Here is a 25,182-nt window from a genome sequence, read left to right on the forward strand (position 1 = left end):
TCAGAAAACAAATCCATTTTTTTGTATAACAACACAAGAATCTCTAATACATCCGAGGACATTACTTGAAAGATGTTTGTTAAGTGTTTCTTTTATAAATGGATTGCTAAATAATTAAAAAATAACAAGTATAAATCGCGAGTAAAATTCGTTTAAATAAATTAAAAAAAAAAATTATTATTTAGTATTTACTTACTTTACTTTACCATAAATAACTTCAATTTCCCATAAAAGGTTTGAAATATTTGGATAACTAATAACGTCCTCCCATCGAAAAAGAAATTTTATATAAAAATTTGTTTTTGCTTTATAATTAAAAAAATTTACCCTGATCATCATTATTATTGATTTTTCATTATTAATGATTTGACTATCAATAATTTCTGTAGGTAATTTAAATCTTAGAACACGATAATCCCTATAAAGTTGTTTCGAATTTCTCCAATAAGTGGCTATTGGCTTTACGATTCTGGAACACTAATTAATTATTGAATCACTGTTAATAAAGTCATAAAATTTTTAGGTACCGTTTTGTTTTACTTACTGCCGCGATTTCTATTGTTCCTTTATAATTCAAAGCAAATTTTTGAATTCCACCAAAAATAGCTTGGTACTAGTAAATAAATCAACGCAATGTTAAGGTTCAAAAGAACACATATAGATAAATATGAAAATAAATTCTTACGTATAATTTTTCATCGTACTTCATATCGTCATTTAAATCGAGTGATACTTCAACAAAGGGTATATTTGTGTCGTCACGTTTACACGGATCTCTTGTATCAATTTTAACCTGCACAGTTTCATCATATACTAAATGCACAAGTTCTTCAGATAACTTTTTAGGGAACCATTTATGTTTATCAATGAGAATCCTATATTGTTCTTTAAGAATATTTCTAATTTATAAAAAGTTGTAATAGAATTTAAATACTCATTTAATGCTTACCTTGTACCTCATTGAGGTCCTTCTCAGTATAACATTGAGTTCCTTCTACAAGTCGTTTTGCGTCGCGAATTTTCTTAATAAAATTGAAATATTAAGTTTAAATATTAATAACGTGACAAAAGATAAAGGCCTTTAAGAAAATTTCAAGTACCTGTTCTATTTCTGCTTTTTCCTTTATCAAATAATCACGCATCTCTCTCAGACTTTGGGTTTCTTTATTAATACCTTCAAGTTCAGCTTCAAAAAATTCTATCTGCTGATTCTGTTCCTCAATCATGGCTTTCATGAATTTCATTTCTTCTGTGTCAGCAAAATCTGATTTTTGATATTCTTTAATGTTCAGATCTCCTGTATTGATGGTTTCATTTATCATGATGTCTGTAATATTTTCATCACACAACATGGCAGTAGTTCCATCACAAAGTTTCACGTTCGCCTCATTTATCAATGAAGCATCGGTCACATCAAAGAGTGTTGTTTCTCGTCGTTCGCTTGGTTGTAGATTAGTATCTAATCCTTGAAAGATTGTTCGTTTATCATTATAGTATACATTTTCTTCGGAAACTAACGACATATCTTCTGAAGAAATAATACTATGATCTGCTGTAGTGATATCGTTAACATCTATTGGTGTGGATGTAATTTTGTGAATTTCAGCTGATGACATGTCGACCATTGATGCTAGAGTCATGTCTTTAAAATCAGATGGAGACCGGCTGACCATTGATGTTGGAGTTAAATTTTTAAACTCCATTGATTTAGATGGAGATTGGTTGATTATTGGTGTTAGTTTATCTCCCATTGATTCAGATGGAGATCGGTTGATCATTGATGTTGGAGTCATATTTTTATCACCCATTGATTTAGGTGGTGACTGGTCGGCTAATGATGCTAAAGTCATTTCTTTAACATTTATTAGTGTATTATTCCCAGATGGTGACATATCAACCATTGATGCAATAGTCATGTCTCGAAGGTCCATTGATGTACAATTCTCAGACGGAGACACACCAACCATTGATGTCAAAGTCATATCTCGAACACCTATTGAAGTGCAATTCTCAGATGGAGGCTGGTTGACCATCGATATTCGCGTCGTGTCTTGAACATTCATTGACGTATGACAATTCTCAGACGGAGACACACCAACCATTGATGCCAAAGTCATATCTCGAACATCCATTGAAGTGCAATTCTCAGATGAAGGCTGGTTGACCATCGATATTCGCGTCGTGTCTTGAACATTCATTGACGTATGACAATTCTCAGACGGAGACACACCAACCATTGATGCCAAAGTCATATCTCGAACATCCATTGAAGTGCAATTCTCAGATGAAGGCTGGTTGACCATCGATATTCGCGTCGTGTCTTGAACATTCATTGACGTATGACAATTCTCAGACGGAGACACACCAACAATTGATGCCAAAGTCATATCTCGAACATTCATTGATGTGCCATTCTCAGATGAAGGCTGGTTGGCCATCGATATTCGCGTCGTGTCTTGAACATTCATTGACGTATGACAATTCTCAGATGGAGGTAGACCAACCATTGATGCCAAAGTCATGTCTTGAGCATCCACTGATGTGTTTGTAATTTCGTGATTACCAGATGGAGACTGGTTGACCATCGATACCAATGTCATGTCACAAGGACACACTGACGTAGATGTAGTATCATGACGTCCAATTGAAGTTGGGCCAATCATCGATACAAGTGACATATCTTTAGATGCAAACGTGTCATCATGATCCTTAAATGACTTCTGGTCGTTCACAGGTCCGAGTACCGTATTATTTTGACAAATCATCTGCGTATTTGAATTTTGAGCTTGTGACATGTTTTGTGACGTGCTTTGACTATCGTTAGAAATCATAATTTTTTTTTCTGTTGATTCTGCATATTTACCTTTACCATCTTCTTCAGACTGACTACTAATATACAATAATTAGCAAATAATATAATTACATTTTTTAAAATAATAACCAAAAAAGTGACATACTTTGTAGTAGAAGATGATGACTCGACGTTTTCAATCATGCTATCATTAGGGGATGGTGTAGGAATTGAAAGCATAAACTCTGATGCTTCATCTTTATTTCCATTTAAAGAATTTGATTTATCTAGTTCTGGTTCTTGATTTTCCGTAGCTTCATCTTTATCAAATAAACTGAGAAAACAATGACCAAATATATCAATTTTTCGAAATTTATAGAGTTATAGATCATAATTTGAACCGAAATTACCGAACACGAGCTTTTGAAGCAAAACTGACCCTTCTACCTAAAGATTTCCTACGCTTTTGTCCATCATAACTGATAAAACATTAATTTTATATTCAATTGAATTAAGAAATTAAATAATTGATCGATAATCTTACTTCTCTGTAATTTCCGACTCATCAAAGTTCCTCGTAAATATAGTTGTATTACTTTCCCATAATGAACCTAAAACATTAGTGGTGGTTGTATTTTCGTCTTGTAGAATATCGAAATTCGTAGTATCTTCACTTTTTTTTAAAATACTTTTAGTAGGCGGTGGTAACTAATATTTTATTTAAGAATAGTAAACAAAAATGTAATTTTAACGTTAGATTGTTATAACTTAGGAAATGGCATACTAGAGAATTCCGACGACGCTTTGGTGATTTATTAAGCCTTGGTGAACGCCTTAGTTCTCTTTTGCCTTCCATAGCTATGGAATCGTAAACTCTATCAAAAATAGGAAAGTTCACGAAAAAGACGCGTACATGTAGTTCTAATATTATATCACGTGAAGAATTGGAATATTATTGGTCGAATAACCTCATTTCTAGATCGCACCCAAGTTTTGTTTTTGTGTCACGGGGTGACAAATAAAATTTTGACACTAATCGAAATATTCAAATAAAATAAATCACGTGATTTTTGGCGAACCGAGTTCGCCGATATTTTGCCAAGAAAAATTTTTTATTATTACATAGCCCGATTTGACGCACCTATACCTGGGCTGGGAAAAAATCCGCAGCAAATTTTGTCACGTGATCGAAGAATAGTTTTGTGAAATCGCCATAAAAATTAAACTAAAATAAATACTGAGATGAATGAGATCTCAACTAATATTTCACGATAAGTAAATCGGAATTTTAATTTTGGCCAAAACTTTAAGCAATTTTAACTCAGACAAGATTTATATTATTTTTTTTTTTTAACAAATCCCACATTTTCAACCATTACTTTACTTTATATCTTCGATTTTGAACTATTAAATGAAATGAAAAAAAGAACGGTAGAAACACCTGAACGAATGTTAGTATTATATAATGAATTATTTGAATCATTGCAAATTTTTTTTTTTTAAAAATGAAAAGTTCATGCATTTTTTCTTTTTTATTTCGGAATCTTTTATTTACTCACATAGAAGAAAAAGGTAATCATTTTTTAATTTCTATAATTCGCAAATCTAAATAATCATAATGACATGTAGTACAAAATTTGTTTACATGTTATATAAATCATTGCTTTAATGAATATCAGGAAGTAATAATTCAGGTACGAATCAGCAAAATCTAAAAGAAAGATTTTATTATGATAATAAAAAAGGGGAAGGGAGGCGAGGGGTCAAAGAAAGGGAAAAAAGGTTTATAGTGCGTGGTTAAACTAGTTATAGTAAACACCAGAGAATCTGACGTGGGGCACAACATACTGTTACCTGATATGCTGATATACGCGGGTACAGAAAATGTGTAATAGGAAATATCATATAAAAATACCCACGTATAATTTACGTGACTTCATGACGGTAATCGATATAATTCCGTATTTTTGCATTTATTAAAGCGATTTCGAATTAAACTTTTTGCCAAATTTTAATAAAAATAACTAAATTGTGGAATATGGAACTATTTTTGTATAACGTTGTTCACAATCTTAAGATATTTATATATTTTAAGTTTATAAATAAAATTACATGTTGATCGAGACACCACATGAAGAAACAATTCATGCGGTTTTTATTTATCAACAAGAAAATTTCTTTAACCAATTTTTTTTCTATTGATTATCTTTTATCAAAAAGTCGTCAGAGACTCGGAATTAGCGGAATAGTAGTATAAATAATACCATTCAGGAAGTTCATTTTCTTATTTATTATTATGTAATGAAAATAATAATAATAGTAATAAACATACCTGAAATATCTGAAAAACAAAAATATATGTATATTTTATAATCACTTTTAAAATCGATTTATAAAGTTTTTTTAAAAAATCATTCCATAATTGAATATTTTTCACCACCTAAAACTGAAAATAATGTGGCAAAAAAATTCAATTTTTTTTTTAGAAACATGTAATATCATCTGCATATTGAATAATTAACTGTAAATAGCTATCGACTATGATTTTTTATTGCGGTTTTCAGAAATGTTGGCATTGATAGATTTTCCATATATTGTATATTTTGTGTTTTTGTGTTTTCCGGACATTTTCGATGACAATTTCTGGACATTGCCTGGACATTTTCCAGATATTTTCCGGATATTTTACAGACAAAATATTGTATTTGTGTTTTGTATTTTGTGTTCTTTTTTTTCCGGAAAATATCTGGAAAATGTCCAGAAATTGTCATCAAAAATGTCCGGAAAAACACAAAAACACAAAATATACAATATATTGAAAATCTATCAATGCCAACATTTCTGAAAACCGCAATAATTGGTAACAAGTAACAACCGAAATATCAAGTCATTATATATCAGAGCGATTGACTGTTATATATAAAGCAAGTAATTGAACCGGGTTTTAAAATCTCACTCTCTACATTTGAAAAAAATATGATCACATTCATGTAAGATGATCATACTATTTATAGATATTTAAAATTATGTTAAATTAATCAATGCCGATTCATAACTCAAATTATCTATAAACAGTAACCCGGGTGGACTATAACAGTTTCATTCTAATCTCATTATAATTAAAATTTTATTAGTAAATTATTAAATTATTATCTAATTAGTCGTCGGATAGTTTTTTGGATGAATTTTTCATTTTTAAATAATTTATTTACTTAGTTCTGAATGTTCACGATGTTAATTGTAATATCCAATGCAAATTAATCATGTTTTTGAATGTAAAACGATCCATTAACGCAGGTTTACTAACAGCTAATTGGTTAAAATTCCATTTCTTTCTTTCATAATTCCTTAATTTCTACTGTGGAATTATTGGCCTGAATTAAATTCAAAATTTTTGATAATGAGAACTTTATAAAAGAAATTTAGTTTTATTTATCAGGAATTTTCGGTTTTCGATTATGTTTTTCAGCTTCATCAGCATTTGCTTCATAAATAATGGTCGGAGGAAAATAATTCCTGTAATTTTAAATAAAAATAATGTGTTAGCGTACATAATTTATCACGAACAAGTGAAATTAAACGATAATACAGTTAACATAGGTGAACATACTCGTTATTGCGTTCTGATGGCAACATAAATACGAGTTCAACGAATGCAATTTGTCGTGCTCGTACAAAATTCAATACAATATCAGAATTTTCGGATGTTTGCGTGTATATATCATTTACGAATGCGACTTTTAAGGAAAAAGATATTAATAAGAAGGCACGTAAGAAAGCACTTAAGAGCAACAAAGGATATTTGCAGTTACATACTTAAAAGATTCACAACTATGATTGTTGTAAATATTGAGAAAATAAATATACAAAGTCTTACAAAATTATTTTTGTCCCATGGTTCTGAATAATCATAGTTACTACTTAAAGATGCTAACCAGACAATTTGGAGTAATTTGTCAAGATTTATAGCTAAATTTTTACCGTCATCAGATTTGACTCCATTGTAAAAAAAAGAAGTTGCGTAGGTAACCATAAATATAACTGATAATAAAAGAGAGAGTATTCGAAGCATTTTTCTGCAAATATTCGTAACAACTATATAATGAATAAATTCTAAATAAAAATTTATCAAAATTTAGATAGAGTTTATATTATTGAGAATTGAGACGCTTACCTATGATAAAAAGTCCAAATTTTTTGGAGAGTGCACATAAAAATACAAATGTACCAATCCATATGATGAAAACTGAGACCGATCGAAAATATGAGAGTATATTTAGATACCAGGATACATGATCATTAGTGAATTGTTCCTGAACATCAAAATTCAGCAACAAATTCAGAAACTTATTCCAAAATTTCAGTAAATGCAGAGCAGACTGATATTAAAATTATAAGGTAAACTCCTATATCAGCACGTAAACGCCTAACTAGTAATATAATTGTCCATCGGAAGGTAACGAGTAATTGAAATATTCCCAAGATTATGCTTAAAATAGTTAATTTCCTGTTGGCTTTTATCGTCGAAATTGCCACATCGCTTATCGTTTCTGTGTTAATAGTCGTAGCATTAATCGTAACCATTACAGTAAAAAGACAAGAGTTAGTCAAATAAAGAAGAAATATTCCAAAGAGACGACAACGCGCAAAGGCATGCCATTTGTACTTGACAATTGCACGAAAAAATATTGATTTTATTATCGCGTTGGAAGGGTTCGTAATCTCTGAGCGTTTGATGCCCAAAGCAATTCTGATAAAGGGACTTAAGTCAGGGGCAATCAAGATATTACTGAAACTATTAAGACGTTCAGGATAGGTACATAACCCAATTAGCGGTACATAACACATTATGGCATAGTGTTGGGGTTCCTTTTCAAATCTTTTATAATAAATCATTAATTAACATATATTCTATACAATATGTTAAGAGATGTAGTAAACTTATACAACCTGTCAAAAATGGAATGTTTGCAATTGAGGGTAGGAAATTCATAGCCCCAAAGGTTTTTCCGAGTTGATGAAAATTTATTAAGAGTTAAAATAGTTGAAGAGAGTTTATGAGTTGAATTAGCTAGAGAAAATTTACGAGATTTAAATTCAACTTCTGGAACCTCAACGTAGTCGAGCTTCGGGATAAGTTCGTCCATCTGAATCTTATAGGACTTTTCGACGAGATATGGAAGAAAGTTAGAAACCAAATACATGAATTTAAGATTTTCTACTTTTTTATTCCACTTGCATATAAAGTAATCAATCAGTAGCTTAATTGCATTGTATTCATTCTCTTCATCGCTCCTAGAGTAATTCTCTTTATCTTTTTCATATATGGATGTGAAAATTTCTCTTTCTTCGCTTGAAAGAAAACCAATAAATTCTTTAATTTCCATAGCATTTCCTCCAACAACCGTTATAATAACGCTATTATTTTCCAGTACATTTTTCACCAACTTAAATAGATTCTTTACAAAATTACTACTTTTTGCGTCTATTTTATTTTGTTGCAATTCGTTTATATCTAATTTTTTAATTGATTTATTGATGGCTTCTTTTATGTACTCGTCCATATTCACCGTCGACGTGTTGGTTATTTTGGACTTTATATAATAGTAAGGTTGCATGCAAGATTGTGGTACATAAAATTCTATACTACGTAGTGGCGTTTATACATATATGCCAATACTACATTAAGTTTCCAAAATGAAAAGTTTCAATCAGTGTTCAAAATTCAAAGGAAACAATTTATTTTTAGTTATGTGAGCAATATTGATCCCCTATAAAAACGAAATGTGTTAAATTTATTTTAAATTCGTGCTCATGTGTAATAAATGTCTAAAAAAGCACCATTTTGTTTAATTTTTGTTTTTTTTGTAATAAGACATAAATTGGACAAAATGGTACTTTTTTTAGACATTTATTACACATGAGCACAAATATAAAACAAATTTAACACATTTCGTTTTTATAGGGTATGAAAATCATGTGCGCACACGTGTATATTAAGAAATGATTATTATATTTATTATCAATATTTCCATCCTTCATAGTAAGTTCTAAACGTACTGATCAAAAATCCAGGATTTACCCTGGATAGATTACCCTGGATGTATTTGTCATCACTTTCATCACTTTATTCATTAAAAAAATTTTGTGGTTTTTATATCATTAAAAAGTTTGGAATTTATATTACAAAATAAATAAAAATTTAATAAAGGTGGAAATAAAAAATTTAAAAAAAAATTATTGTAATTAATATTATTGAAACTAAGATCATTTTTTTTGCATTCTTAACAATATCAATTTCTTTTGTCGGACTACAATTGACTTAGAAGATAATAAAGTAGTGAGCTGTTTATCATCGATCCAGTAAATTTTAGCGTCGTCATCTATTTGATTTTGAAATTCGTGTTTAAATTGTTAAATAAAAAAAAATTTCTTGTTTGTAGCATTTGAACATTTAAAGTATTGAAAGCATAAAATGAAAGAAGAAAGACATATCCCCAAAGTCCTTTTATTAAAATTATTTGATAATAATAGAACTCCCGACCGTAAATATGATTACCAATGTTTACCTGTATGAAGCCGTTCATTACCCATCAAAACTGCGCCTGTTATTCCTGTTTACCTGCAGTTTCAGGAGTGCGTTGTTGTTCGTCACTCCTTGGTAATCTGCAGCTGTTGCTTGATGCTTAATTTTCACGCTAAAAATGTTTTCAAAATAAATGAATATAAATTTGTTGAGTAATTTTTTTTTCTAATTATTATTTATAGTAAATTGTAATTTTAAAAAAATTAGGCGTAGCCTTTATTAGTGCAATAAGTACTGTGTCATGCATGCGCAATTAATTTTTCATTATGAATAACGAATTTAGCGTCATGTAATATAACTTTTCGTTATAGTTAACGAATTTAGATATGTAAAATAATAACTTATCGTTATAATTAACGAATTTAGACATGTAAAATAATAACTTTTCGTTATAATTAACGAACTTAGTATGTTATATGCAAAAATAACTTTTCATTATGATTGACTAGTACGTACTGAGTCGTATTGTTGTTATTGTCATTATTATACATGTCAGATTTCCAGATTCCGATAATACAAAAACTGTATAAATATACCCTCTTCCGTGCGTTTAGGAACTCTTTTTTTTCATTTTTTTTCCATTAAAACAATACATCTGAAGGTCAAATATGTATGATACTGTCATGTGATCATCATGTGCCAGTTCGGAATTGATCGATGTTAACATGTTTGACATGAAATGTTAAACATGTCAGTCATATTACACATTGTCAGTCATATTACACATATTAGAATAATATTATATATCTTAAACTTGTTAAATCTGTTAAATTTATTAGTATATGTATAATTTATTATAAATAAATTTTTTGTAGATATGTTTCTTCCATCTTAATTATTGTTAAGTGTACATTTTATTTATGTAAAATCTTTATTTGTATATGTCGACGTACGTACATCGCTATACTACACATCTGATTGGATAATTTTGATACACTGTTTAATTGTTTACTATTTAATATACATAAACCTTCTATCTAATTAAATAATTGCTTAATATTTTTAAGCGTAAAGAACTGATACAACAATACCCTAAGGTTCTACCAAAATAATATTTATCAAGATACTTGGAAATCATCAAAAATAACAAAAGGTTATAAAACTTGCATTATTTGAAATGGTAACAACGTTAACCTTAATAATATCTTCTATAAACCAACATCGTACAAATAACTTCAGTTACATTATATATTTCTAGTTGAAACAACTTATTTAGTGTCACTATTACTATTAACAACAATTTATGCTCTTATAACTTCTCTAACTATAAACCTAATAGAGTAGTTCTTTTTATATTTGGACTGTCAATTTTGTTAGTTTCATTTCTAATGGCATTGGTGTGGACAACTAGTATTAGATGGGCGCTTCCCCTACAAGAGTGTAATAACAATAAGGTGAAGGTTTTTTGGCTAACAATCCCACTAGATCCAATTGGCTGGGTACGAGACTTTGCATTTGAAATTGGTTTTATCAACTTAACATTAATGATTTTAATTACTATTTTCTTTGCAATTGAATTAAAGTATTTGGGTTATATTTGTAATAAACGTTGTAAGGGTTTTAGTAAATGCCTTTTTGATAACTACTTTGCAGAAACTATGAAGTTTTTAAAATGATATTGATACAAAATACCAATACCATAATAGTTCATATTCCAATAATGAAGTACCACGAGACAGATACCATAGGGTAAAAATAACAGCATATCATAAGGCATTGTTCATTATCACCACATCGTTATACGAATCTTAAAGATATCATCAAGAATTTATTTTCAATATTGTATAAATACTAGAATAATTACATGACAATATATTAATGATATAATAGAGAACATATAAATAATATATTGATGGTATATTAATAATATATTAATGATATAATAAAGACATATTAATAATATTTTGATGACATATTATTTTTATTTTTATTATAACGACAAAACTGCATTTTTTATATATAAAAACATAGTAAAACTAATCTAATTAAAAAATACTAACAAATCCTACAATGAAACCACCCGCTGAATTTTGAACAGTCTGGGCACCATATTTTTCCTTCCACCCAAAGGAGGTTGCATGTAAATACTGTCAGAAACGGAATGATTCACTATTCTAAATTGTTTATAATTTTTAATAATGTAGAAAATGTTTACTGAGAAGTTAATGATAACCAAAGGAAAGTACTTGTTGCCTTCTATAAGTTATATTTTTTTGGAAGGCTGTGAGTTGAAGAACGTACATGTTGTGTCCTGATTGTATCAAAATATCCCATTGGCATTTAACACAGCCACAACAGTTGGAAGACATCACGTATAACGCAGCTAGGTGAGAGGGTTTTATTCTATTAGAGTTAGGATTTAGTTGTGATAATCTCTTTAAATGAATAAATAAATTTCATTAATACTTGGTGTAGGATTGGCTAACTAGAAAAAGTAACTTGCTTCATCACACGGAATTTGACTGCAGAGATGAGAAAAGATGGTAGGGGTACTTGGTTTACTATAATGCTGCGGTGTGACAGATATGATTTTTCAATAAAAAAAAGAGAAAAAGATAATAAAAAGATAGTAAAATTTTCTAAATAATAACAGTATATTTTCATATAAAGAAAGAATATAAAAAAAGTTTTCCGTGTAAGTGTTTTATTTAATTGAATATAGGATTAAGCAGTTGTACACTTGTACCAAGTCTATCACGTGCTGAATTTTCCATACTATTAAATAGTCGTAAAGTTAGATAGCCTTAAAGTAGTACATATTTCTCATATAGTTAGTATTCAGTAAGTCGTACTATCATGAATAAAATGTGCGCTATTAACTAAATCTATTGCAGATAATGGAAAAACATTGTATTTTATATATCAGACAGCTATCTCCAATTTGATATTTAATTATAAAATATTAATTATAAAATAAATATTCAAAATTATACTAAAGATTCTAAGTTTATATTTAGAGATGGGCAAAATGCGATTTATCATGCACATGATGAAATATAATCAAATAATTTGTGCGCGTTTTTACAATGATTATAATAACTATTTATGCACATGCGCATTTTGCCCATACTTTCATTTCCAAAATGAGGTAACTTACCCCAGATTTCTCCATGTCGGCCCAAGGTACTTCTGATCAAATAATGTGTCATTGTTAAAAATATACCAAATTATATTTTAACTTGAAAGTAAAGTAAATTTATCCATCGCTTGTGCGATGCATCGACACTTTCCTTTTTTGTAAATTGTTTATATCGATCAACCTGCTTATACATCGCACCTCTTAAAATGGCAATGATAAACATGAAATTTTGCATCGCTAGTGCGATAAATAAATTATTTCTTTATTAGGGTATTTATTAATTTAAAAAAATAATTCAATTTATAAAAATTAAATTGTATTAATATAAATTTTATATATTGTATTTTATTTATATAATATTAGCCATTTTATTAATATAATAACATGTTACAAAATATAGAGGTATCAGTATTGTTTTATTAAAATAACATATTACAAGAAATTAAGCATCTCTATTATATTTTCAGTTATTACAATAATTGTAGCATTTTTTTAACATGAGAATCGCATTTTTATTCTTTTCTGTATAAATTAATTAATAATTTAGAAAGATTTTCGGTAAATTCTTGGTATGTTTTTCTAAAATACATTAATCAAGTAATCGTGAAAAAAAAGATTTTCTTTTTCTTTTTATCGATAAACGTTAATAATGTGATATAATACGTGATATTTGAGATAATTAAAAAAGCTAAAAAATCTTTAAATGTCAGTAAATTTATCGTCAAATGATATCTAATACATCGTTGGATAATTTTCGAGATGATACGATACATGTCGTCACGTGTTGGATACTAAATAGTTGACGATTAACTGCGTAGTAACAAATCAAAGGTTTCTGCAAAGTTCATTTTCTTCTCTGGCAATATTCACCCTGTAGAGGTCGAAATTATTGAAAAACCCATATCCCTCATTCCCGCGTATTTTAAGTGGTTTATGAGTTGTTTTATATTTGGAGAAAGATATAATGGTAATTCAAAAAAACTTGGCATTGACAGCAATGCAAATCGAGAAATGGCGCGTAGAATTACTAATTATAAATTTTCATATTTTTATTATACATTATTGTAAAGCCAATCAAGCCATGATAAAAACTTAAATGTCCGAAATTTATTTGCAGGATTTTCAATATCAGGTGTCAATTTACGTACTACTTAACGCCACCTGACCTCTATATACTGTATATATTTCTGATTCATTGATTCATCTTCTGATACGAAATACGTGACTTTACGCGTGCTCCAAGAACACATGCACTGGGTATATCCGCGCATTTTTTGAATTAGCCGATTTGACGCACCTATGCCTGGGAAGACTTTCCAAAAATCCGCGCATAAGAGGAGCAAATTTTGTCACGTGATCGAAGAATAGTTTTGTGAAATCGCACACTTAGTTAAGAAGTAACAAAAAATTAAACTATACATTAAATAAATAAATACCGAGATAAATGAGATCTCAACTAATATTTCACGATAAGTAAATCGGAATTTTTAATTTTGGCCAAAACTTTAAGCAATTTAACTCAGACAAGATTATACAGTATATACTGTATATATATTATTTTTTTTTAACAAATCCCACATTTTTAACCATTACTTTACTTTATATCTTCGATTTTGAACTATTAAATGAAATGAAAAAAAGAACGGTATAAACACCTGAACGAATGTTATTATATAATGAATTATTTGAATCATTGCAAATTTTTTTTTAAAATGAAAAGTTCATGCATTTTTTTTATTTTATTTTGGAATCTTTTATTTATCCTATGGAAGAAAAAGGTAATCATTTTTTAATTTCTATAATTCGCAAATCTAATAATAAATAATCATAAGGACGTAGTACAAAATTTGTTTAATAATTCAGTACGAATCAGCAAAATCTAAAAGAAAGATTTTATTATGATAATAAAAAAGGGGGAAAGGGAGGCGAGGGGTTAAAGAAAGGGAAAAAAGGTTTATAGTGCGTGGTTAAACTAGTTATAGTAAAGATATGACACTTTGTAAAAAAAGAGTAATTGACACCAGAAAATCTGACGTGAGGCACAACATACCCTGATATACGCGGGTACAGAAAATGTGTATCATATAAAAATACCCACGTATAATTTAGTGTCTTCATGATGGTAATCGATATAATTCCGTATTTTTTCATTTATTAAAGCGATTCGAATTAAACTTTTTGCCAAATTTTTAATAAAAATAACTAAATTGTGGAATATGGAACTATTTTTGTATAACGTGTATCTTGAGATATTTATATAAATAAAATTACATGTTGATCGAGACACCACATGAAGAAACAATTCATGTGATGATAACGATTGATCTGAAACTTAAGGATAGTTTTATTTATCAACAAGGAAATTTCTTTAACCAATTTTTTTTCTATCGATTATCTTTTATCAAAAAGTCGTCGGAAACTCGGAATTAGCGGAATACATTTTCTTATTTATTATTATGTAATGGAAATAATAATAATAGTAATAAACATACCTGAAATATCTGAAAAACAAAAATAAGTGTATATTTATAATCACTTAATCGATTTATAAAGTTTTTTTTTTAAAAAAAATTCCATTTTTGAATATTTTTCACCGTCTAAAACTGACAATAATGTGTCAAAAGATTCAATTTAATATCACCCTGCATATTAGGCATAACTGTAAATAGCTATCGACTATGATTTTTTAATTGGTAACAAGTAACAACAGAAATATCAAGTCATTATATATCAAAGCGAAGCGATTGACTGTTATATATAAAGCAAGCAATTGAACCGGGTTTTAAAATCTCACTCTACATTTGAAAAAATCACTATTTATAGATATTTAAAATTTTGTTAAATTAATCAATGATTCATAAATTAACTATAAACAGTATGATCATCTCACCTGTCAGTTCTGTCACGTCCGGGTGGACTATAACAGTTTCATTTTAATCTCATTATAATTAAAATTTTATTAGTAAATTATTTATCTAATTCGTCGGATAGTTTTTGAGATGTTCCATTTCTTTCATTTCTACTGTGGAATTATTGGCCCGAATTAAATTCAAAATTTTTGATAATGAAAACTTTATAAAAGAAATTTAGTTTGATTTTTTAGGAATTTTCGGTTTCGATTATGTTTTTCAACTTCATCAGCATTTGCTTCATAAATAATGGTCGGAGGAAAATAATTCCTGTAATTTTAAATAAAAATAATGTGTTAGCATACATAATTCATCACGAACGAGTGAAATTAAACGATAATACAGATAACATAGGGAAAGTTAATTTGAAGTTTGAACATACTCGTTATTGCGTTCTGATGGCAACATACATACGGGTTCAACGAATGCAATGTGTCGTGCATATCAGAATTTTCGGATGTTTTCGTGTATATATCATTTACGAATGCGACTTTTAAGGAAAAAGAATATTAGTAATAAGGCACGTAAGAAGGCACTTAAGAGCAACAAAGGATATTTACAGATACATACTTAAAAGATTCACAACTATGATGGTTGTAAATATTGAGAAAATAAATATACAAAGTCTTACAAAATTATTTTTGTCCCATGGTTCCGAATAATCATAGTTACTACTTAAAGATGCTAACCAGACAATTTGGAGTAATTTGTCAAGATTTATAGCTAAATTTTTTACCGTCACTAGATTTGACTCCATTGTAAAAAAAAGAAGTTGCGTAGGTAACCATAAATATAATTGAGAATAAAAGAGAGAGTATTCGAAGAACTTTTTTGCAAATATTCGAAATAACTATATAATGAATAAATTCTAAATAAATTTATCAAAATTTTAGATAGAGTTTATATTATTGAGAATTGAGACGCTTACCTATGATAAAAAGTCCAAATTTTTTGGAGAGTGCACATAAAATACAAATGCACCAATCCATACCATGAAAATTGAGACCGATTGAAAATATGAGAGTATATTTAGATACCAGGATACATGATCATTAGTGAAATGTTCCTGAACATCAAAATTCAGGAACAAATTCAGAAACTTATACTCCAAAATTTCAGTAAATGAAGAAGCAGTTTGATATTAAATTTATAAGGCAAATTCCTATATCAACACGTAAACGCCTAACTAGTAATATAATTGTCCATCGGAAGGTAATGAGTAATTGAAAATAGTTAATTTCCTGTTGGCTTTTATCGTCTAAATTGCCACATCGCTTATCGTTTCTGTGGTATTGTTAATAGTCGTAGCATTAATCGTAACCATTCCTATTTGCAATGGAAAACATGGAAATTATGGATTACATGGCTCATGGTACCACGAGAATGGGAATCAGTTACCTTATGAACCTGAATTAGCGAAGATGTATTCCCAAGATAAGTTGGAATATTGTCTTACCTGCAACACTTCAAGCAATAAACTCAAGTTCGCAATTATAGCATAGAAGTTTATCGTGTACTCTTGCGCTTGTATTTATTTTTTTATCACTTGCATGTATTAATAAAAGTACTGTGAATATTCTTCTCGCTTATCATCTGATATGTAAAAACTACGAAATCCTGAGACTGTGATGCGCGTCACGTTGCGTAACTGATTAACTAATCATCAGATCATTCCGTGCGATAATCAATTTCTTATATAAATCGATATCCCAAATTTATATTAGGCTGTTCCAACTTGATTTTTTAACGTCCCCACCCCCTCTTTTGCCTGAAATTTCAAATTTTCCTCTGTTTATTTATTTAGTTTGTTTAACTTAAGCCCCCCAATTTTTTCAAAAGACCTGGACGTTAAACAAACAATTAAATTGAAACAGCCTTACAAAAAAAAATCTCTTCCCTGTTTGTCCATTGCCATACAAATAAGAACAATAAGAACATCCAAAATATCTACAGTCATGATTTCTGGAACATTGATGTTGGGTTCAAGGAAGTACTTCTATTACCAACATTACTATAGGAAGGAATAATCGTGTTTCCGAGCTCAAGGAAGCTATCAAAGCAAGAAGACAACCACGTTTTGATCAGTTTTCTTTTGATGAACTTAAGCTGTTAAAGCTTAAGAAACCCGTTAATGACGGGCATATTTTCGATATTCGAAATTTCACACTTCAAGTTGACGAGGAAGAGGATGACAATGTAACTTTAATGAAAGATATGCAAAAAATTGTTACTTACTGGCCTGAAAATCAAACGCCTCCCAAAGATCTCATACACGTTATTATAGAAACGCCTGATCTCGCCAGTGTGTCACACAGGTCAAAAATTTAGTCAACGTGATATAACGTATTTTTTTTTCATCTTCACTGTCATATCGCCAATAATACTGAATACTTAAACTTGTGCTGCTTCTTATCGTCAAACCCACCCAAAAAACACATTCGCGTTATCGTAGAGCAACCCGTTTCTGGTGAGTCATAATAATTTTAGTCAAACGCAAGTTAACGTGATCTGGCTTGATTTTTCGATATCTGTTGTCTCATTATTGTTTATGTCTGACGTATACATTGTTTTTTGTTTTGATTAGCTGATAAAAGAAAACATGAGGATCATATTATAACAACAGAAGGGCCATTACACCCACATCAAGGTTCGCTGATGCTTCCTATACACGAAAGAGATATCTTTCAAGTAGTGAAATCTGGTTTTTTGGGAAGAAAGTTGTTTATTATTTATGATCCTTATTAAAGCGGAAAGTTGACTTTTTTGTTAGAGCTTAGGGAAACACTCAGGTGTGAAAGAAGACTAGATTACGTGCATTTCTCAATGCCAAGTATACAGGGTGCATGGAATGTTTGTAATTGAGAGTAGGAAATTCATAACCCCAAAGATTTCCCGAGTTGATGAAAATTTATTATGAGTTAAAATAGTTGAAGAGAGTTTATGAGTTGAATTAGCTGGAGAAAATTTACGAGATTTAAATTCAACTTCTGGGATCTCAACGTAGTTGAGCTTTGGGATAAGTTCGTCCATCTGAATCTTATAGGACTTTTTGACGAGATATGGAAGTAAGTTAGAAACCAAATACATGAATTTAAGATTTTCTACTTTTTTATTCCACTTGCATATAAAGTAATCAATCAGCGCTCCTAGAGTAATTCTTTTTATCTTTTTCATATATGGATCTGAAAATTTCTCTTTCTTCGCTTGAAAGAAAACCAATAAATTCTTTAATTTCCATAGCTTTACATGTCTATTAAAAAACATGAACATAATGATTATTATATTTTATTATCAATTATCAATATTTCCGCCGTACTGATCAAAAATCCAGGATTTACCCTGGATAGATTACCCTGGATGTAATTGTCATCATCACTTTATTCATTAAAAAATTTTGTGGTTTTTATATCATTAAAAAGTTTGGAATTTACATTACAAAATAAATAAAAATTATTGCTAATAATTAATTTGATTGAAACTAAGAACTTTTTTTTTTTGGTATCTCTTTCATTCTTAACAATATCAATTTCTTTTGTCGGACTACCATTAACTTCAGAAGATAATAAAGTAGTTAGTAGTGAGCCGTTTATCATCGATCCAGTAAATTTTAGCGTCGTCATCTATTTGATTTTGAAATTTCGTGTTTAAATTGTTAAATAAAAAAACATTTCGTGTTGAAGCATTTAAAGTATTGGAAGCATAAAATGAAAGAAGAAAGTACATATCCCTAAAGTCCTTTTATAAAATTATTTGATAATAATAGAACTCTCGATCGTAGTTTGAAGCCATCAAAACTGCGCCTGTTATTCCTGCTTACCCGCAGTTTCAGGAGTGCGTTGTTGTTCGTCACTCCTTGATAATCTGCAGCTTTTGATTGATGCTTGATTCTCATGCTAAAAATGTTTTCAAAATAAATAAATATAAATTTGTTGAGTAATTTCTTTTTCTAATTGTAATTATTATTTATAGTAAGTTTGCAATTTTAAAAAAATTAGGCGTATGACTTTATTAGTGCAATAAGTACTGTGTCATGCGCAATTAACTTTATGATTAACGAATTTAGTGTGTCATGTAATGTAACTTTTCGTTATGATCAATCTAATTTATACATGTAAAATAATAACTTTTCGTTATGATTAACGAATTTAGACATGTAAAATAATAACTTTTCGTTATATTAAATTAACAAATTTAGTATGTTATGCGCAAGAATAACTTTTCATTATGATTAATAAATTTTGACTAGTACGTACTGAGTCGTATTGTTGTTATTGTCATTATTATACATATCAGATTTCCAATTCCGATAATACAAAAACTGTATAAATATACCTCTTCCGTGCGTTTAGGAAAAACTTAAGTACTATATGTATGATACTGTCATGTGATCATCATGTGCCAGTTCGGAATTGATCGATGTTACGAAAGTTTAACATATTTGACATATCAAACATGTCATATTACACATATTAGATATATTATATATCTTAAACTGAATAATATATTGATGGTATATTAACAATATATTAATGATTTAATAAAGACATATTAATAATATTTACTATGTTTTTATATATAAAAATGCAGTTTTGTCGTTATAATAAAAATAAAAATAATATGTCATCAAAAACTAATTTAATTAAAAAAATACTAACAAATCCTACAATGAAACCACCCGCTGAATTTTGAACAGTCTGGGCACATACCATATTTTCCTTCCACCCAAAGGGGTCTGATTGTATCAAAAATATCCCATTGGTACTTAACACAACCACAACAGTTGGAAGACATCACGTCATCCCGTATAACGCAGTTAGGTGAGAAGGTTTTATTCTATTAGAGTTAGGATTTAGTTGTGATAATCATATGTGTGTATTTTTAAATGAATAAATAAATTTCATTAGTACTTGGTGTAGAGAAAAAGATAGTAAAAAGATAGTAAAAATTTTCATAAATAATAACAGTATATATTCATATAAAGAAAGAATATAAAAAAACTTACCGTGTAAGTGTTTTATTTAATTGAATATAGGATTAAGGTGAGTCTTCTCAGAGTAAATTCAGGTGTACCAAGTCTATCAAAAAACCACAGGGATCATTTTTAACGACTGTAAAGTTAGATAGCATTAAAGTAGTACATATTTCTCATATAGTTAGTATTCAGTAAGTCGTACTACTATTATTGCAATCATGAATAAAATGTGCGTTATTAACTAAATCTATTGCAGATAATGGAAAAACATGTTGTCAACTATTACCTGTTTGTATTTTATATATCAGACAGCTATCTCCAATTGATATTTAACTATAAAATAAAAATTATAAAATAAATATTCAAATTCTACTAAAGATTCTTTTTATCGACAAACGTTAATAATGTGATATAGTACGTGATATTTGAGATAATTATAATTTTTATTGTAAAGTATTTTTTGATAAATTTAAATTATTATAAAATTATACATTAGTGTAAATTTATGTATTTGTAATGTTGTGTGCAATTGCAATCTGTTCGCCCACTCTATAATGTCTACCTAAATTAGCAAGTACATCAACATTGCTATCCTTTTGGAACACGAGAACGATGTCAGATCCACCAAACTGGAAATGAGATATCTCATCCCCTTTCTTCACTTTAGGATTTGGATTCTCACGACTTGGTATAATTTTATCGTTGAGGACCACAGAAGACACCTGAGCCATACCGACTGGTAAAACAGCCACTAACCCAAATTGTGATTTGATTATAACCAGACCGCGAGACTGGCAGAATTGATACCCCGGATTGTCCGGAGCTTCCGGACGAATCGGAACATTGGATGTTTCGCTGAGTGTTTCGTTGTCGATATTTCGAATAGGTGCGAGTACCAGTTCGCCGTTAGGGTCTTTTTTTACAACAACTTCGAGATAGACGTGGCCTGGAATGACTTTGGCTTCGAGCACTGTGCCATCGACAGGAGCGTGCTGACGGTGATAGTCAGATGGTCCGAGAAATGCGTGCATAAATTTCCCGTCAGCAAATTGATCTCCGTATATACTATCATCAAGTAATTCTTTAATGCTCCAGCGGATTTTTTTTAAAATGACGGTTGAATCATTTCTGATATTCCAACAGCCATCGAAGGTTGAGTCTGCACCACTCACGATAACGGCTGGATTGTTAGGACCATCGATGGGTCGGGTTCCCTTCGTGAAATTTCGCGCGAAGAATTCGTTGAAAGAATGCCCTAGCCAGCCTCCTTTGGGAATCTCGTAGGCATCCAAGTTGTAGTTCTGTGCAGTATAAAAACTCCGCAGAGTTTCTTCAGTAAGTGATTGAGGCGTATCGAGAAATCTTCCCATTTCGTTGGCAAAATCAACCATCCATTGGGATAGCTCCGATAGCCCCTTTTGGGAACACCCAGGCTCAATGCGTGACTGATAATCTATGACAGATTTCTGATCGAGGACAAAATACATCGTGCAAATCATACGGTAAACAAAAGATCCTGTTTCATCTTCTTTGGGCACCCAATACACAAAATCATTGAGAAAATTGTAGTAGTCGGATAAATTTTTTATATAGAGCATTTCTGAGATGCCTGTACTATGTGCGTCAGCGACCGCCTTTTCAAAATCGGCTGTCCAGTTATTTCTGTCAATCATTTTCTTCAGAACATCAACAACTTTAGAATGACGAGTACCATTGAAAGGCCCGAGAGGTTTGTCTTTTACTATGCAGCGACTATCGACATAATCTGGAGTCTCTGGAGTCACAGAAATAGTAAAGGTGAGAAGAATAAAAATCAATAATAATAATTTTGGTTGCATGATTCAAATCAATTCAATTTGTTAAGAATTTTCTCATCTTACTTAAGGTCTTTTTATAAGGAAATTTTTTACAATTTTTGCAATATTTCCTTTGAGTCAAATAAGCCTATTATTTCGTAGACAGAGTAGATGAGGCTACAATGAAACAAACAGCCGAACAGTGCCACATGAATTTTTTGTTTAAATTTGCAGTATGGTCATAAGGTTACCATTTATTTTAATCTACAGAAGACTTCCACGTCTAAAGAAACAGAGCCTTAACTTCAAACTATTACAGTTTGATCTTGATGTAACGAAGCCACGATATAACGAACTCTTGACTTATCCGAACTTTTTTTTAAAAAACCGGGTTCATGTTATTTAAAAAAATCTCAATATACCGAATTTTATATAAAACTTGATATAATGTATACCGAACTTTTATTGATTTACCGTTTGTAAAAAAATTCTTGATATACCGAACTGTGAGCATGTGGTTGGAATTTCCCATAATTTACAGTATATCTTAATTCTGACCAAAATTAATATTCTTGTCACGTGACACATATATACCTATAGATAATAATTATTGCGTCAGTCACGCATTAAAGGATTAATTTGTAGTTATATTTAACAGATAAAAAAAAAGTCCGTCAAAATCAGCATGATCCTAATAGACTGACCAGGTATATATATCAAGACTTGACAGTATGTATTTTTAGAATGAAGAAATACATTTCTCCAAAAGGAATTCTGGTATTTCACTCTTAACAATTAACAATTAATATCAAAGAAACTGGATATGTTTCCCATAAAAAGGGCAATGGACGACCAAAAAAAATAACGCATAAATCATTATGTTCACTTAAATAATATAATTTTCAAGATAATTCATAGTCATTACTCACAAAGTTATAAGATATGCCACGTTGACCGTTCATTGAGGCTTTATCCTTAGCTACACGTTGCTTTGCAAGGTGTATGTAGGAAGCCACATCGGTGGCGCAGTTGTTACTATTTTTATCATTGTGTAATATTTATCTCTGGAAACAAAACAAAAAAAAAAATCCTTTGTTTTATGTATAAAAAATATACTGAATTTCTTTTTATTTTACATATAGTATAACAGTACAATACATTTAACAAAAATATTTTACTCAACTTACTCAACTTACGGGTAAATCAACCCGTGAAAAAAAGTTTATGTATAAACATAAACAAAAAATCGTGGCTTAGTTGTGCCACTGATGCCACTGATCCCAGCCCATATGTATCACAATTGTCACTATTTTTGCTGAAGCTTCTAGACTTTTTAAGCATTCAAACAATTTGCGTACACTTTCTAATGTAACACAATTGTAAACCGATCACGTGTTGGCGCATATAGAATAGGATCGACATTTATTTATACATGTACACGTGATAAAGTGTAAATGCACTTTTTAATGTAACGATCATATTAAAAAAAATAATTAATAGACTTTTTCAATGAACGGCTACACAAAATCACTCGGAGAAAGGAATTTTTTCAAGCATCTATAATTGAATTAAAGCACTGCACTAACAGAAGACCATCCCAAAATCATCCACGATCTAAATATCAAAATTCGGAATATTCAGATTTTGTGCACAATAAAAATAAATAAGCAGTGAGATTTAATATCTTTAAGGTTAGCAGCAGCATCATCATTTACCGCGTATGTTTTTATTACTTGACATTAGTAAGATATTCTATACTACAATAATATATTTCCTAAATTTCGATGCAAATTTAAATCGAATTCCTAGCTTCAATATTGACAGAGTTATATCATAAAATGTATTTTCACTTCGGTACTTAAAGTTTACTTGTGAGTTATATTAGTATTATTCGGAGTCCTATTCATTGAATATTAATAATTTATATGTATTTATTTGTATTTAAACAAGTATTTATTTATTACTAACATTTTACATAATTACATTAGCCAAATAACACACTAACACGCTTCTTATTTTATTTAGATTTATCATTATTCTGGAGCTCTAATTATGCACTGCAATAACCACGAGGGGAACAGGGAGAATCATCATGTTCACAGGTATAACCTGGAGGGCAATCAACATGATCGCAACAAATTGGTTGCGATATCGAAGCAACAGCAGCAGCAAGGGTAGTTAGAAGAAGCAAAAATAGGTTGAATTTCATTTTTTTTTTCTGTTGATTTTTACTCTTTTTTTTAGAGAAGAAAATTTTTCTATTTTATTTTTCAAATCGTGCGGAATCAAGAGCGTATTTATACTTATTAGAGGAGGCTATAAATCTGAATGATTAGATTAGTGGCAGTGTCAAACTGGTGCGCCACTCCACTATGACAGTAAAAATGTCATAGCCATGTCGTATCACATCAACATAATCACCAGTTCATTATAACATTGCGTAAATATAAATTCCAAAGTGAAATTATTTTATTTAAATTTTCACACTCATTTTAAAAGATTGTAAAGTGTTATGTGAAAATCAAAAAACTTATAATTATATTACTGAAACCTTTATTGATAAATATTCTGATTACTTTCCAATTTATTTCGATAATATTAATACATTTAAGGAAACAATTACATTAATTATAACAATTTGAAACAACAACAATTACGAAATATGCCTTGTAGATAAAATAAAGTCAACCCTGGATAGCTTTCCAGGAGTTTTGGCTCAGTATAGACTAGAGCGAGTTCACAATCTATATAAAAATGATCAACGCTGATGTCTGTCAATGTCGATAATTGTTTAAAACAATTGAAGTCTTTCTCCATTTATCAAAGAATCAAAGAATCACTAAGCCTATATAGACGGCGTTAAGTGAAGACTATTATTACCAGAAACTGCTTCTTTTGTTTTCTTTTAGTTCACAAGTCTTTACCTTTAACTGAAATAGAGTTTGGCGAAGCCTGAAGACCTTTAACTGAAATAGAGTTTGACGGAGCCTATATAGACGTGTGAAGCTACGTCATCCTGACCATATAATAGATGGAATTCAATATCAGG

At 29.8% G+C, this 25,182-nt stretch overlaps 3 protein-coding genes across 3 annotated transcripts; 1 reads left to right on the forward strand and 2 right to left on the reverse strand.

Moving 5' to 3' along the window:
- OCT59_008283 (uncharacterized protein) lies at window positions 1-3,647 on the reverse strand (the record flags this gene model as incomplete). Its single annotated transcript, XM_066142343.1, has 10 exons — window positions 1-106; window positions 197-477; window positions 545-613; window positions 686-885; window positions 950-1,022; window positions 1,101-2,886; window positions 2,958-3,125; window positions 3,202-3,270; window positions 3,336-3,499; window positions 3,576-3,647. The coding sequence occupies 10 exons, from the start codon at window positions 3,645-3,647 to the stop codon at window positions 1-3; spliced, it is 2,988 nt and encodes a 995-aa protein (XP_065999233.1).
- A 13,053-nt stretch (window positions 3,648-16,700) lies between these two features.
- Window positions 16,701-18,110, forward strand: OCT59_008284 (uncharacterized protein; the record flags this gene model as incomplete). The annotated part of the gene is made up of 3 exons (XM_025327350.2): window positions 16,701-16,737; window positions 17,383-17,667; window positions 17,950-18,110. 3 exons carry the CDS (start codon window positions 16,701-16,703, stop codon window positions 18,108-18,110), a joined length of 483 nt encoding a protein of 160 aa, XP_025171768.2.
- A 2,652-nt stretch (window positions 18,111-20,762) lies between these two features.
- OCT59_008285 (uncharacterized protein) lies at window positions 20,763-22,322 on the reverse strand. Its single transcript, XM_025320256.2, has 2 exons — window positions 22,218-22,322; window positions 20,763-22,111 (listed from the first exon to the last, which is right to left on the reverse strand). The coding sequence occupies exon 2, from the start codon at window positions 22,008-22,010 to the stop codon at window positions 20,841-20,843; it is 1,170 nt and encodes a 389-aa protein (XP_025171766.2). The 5' UTR covers window positions 22,011-22,111; window positions 22,218-22,322; the 3' UTR covers window positions 20,763-20,840.
- Window positions 22,323-25,182: the final 2,860 nt, after the last annotated feature.

The sequence above is a fragment of the Rhizophagus irregularis genome, chromosome 16 (genome assembly GCF_026210795.1).
Source record: "Rhizophagus irregularis chromosome 16, complete sequence".
NCBI lineage: Eukaryota > Fungi > Glomeromycota > Glomeromycetes > Glomerales > Glomeraceae > Rhizophagus > Rhizophagus irregularis.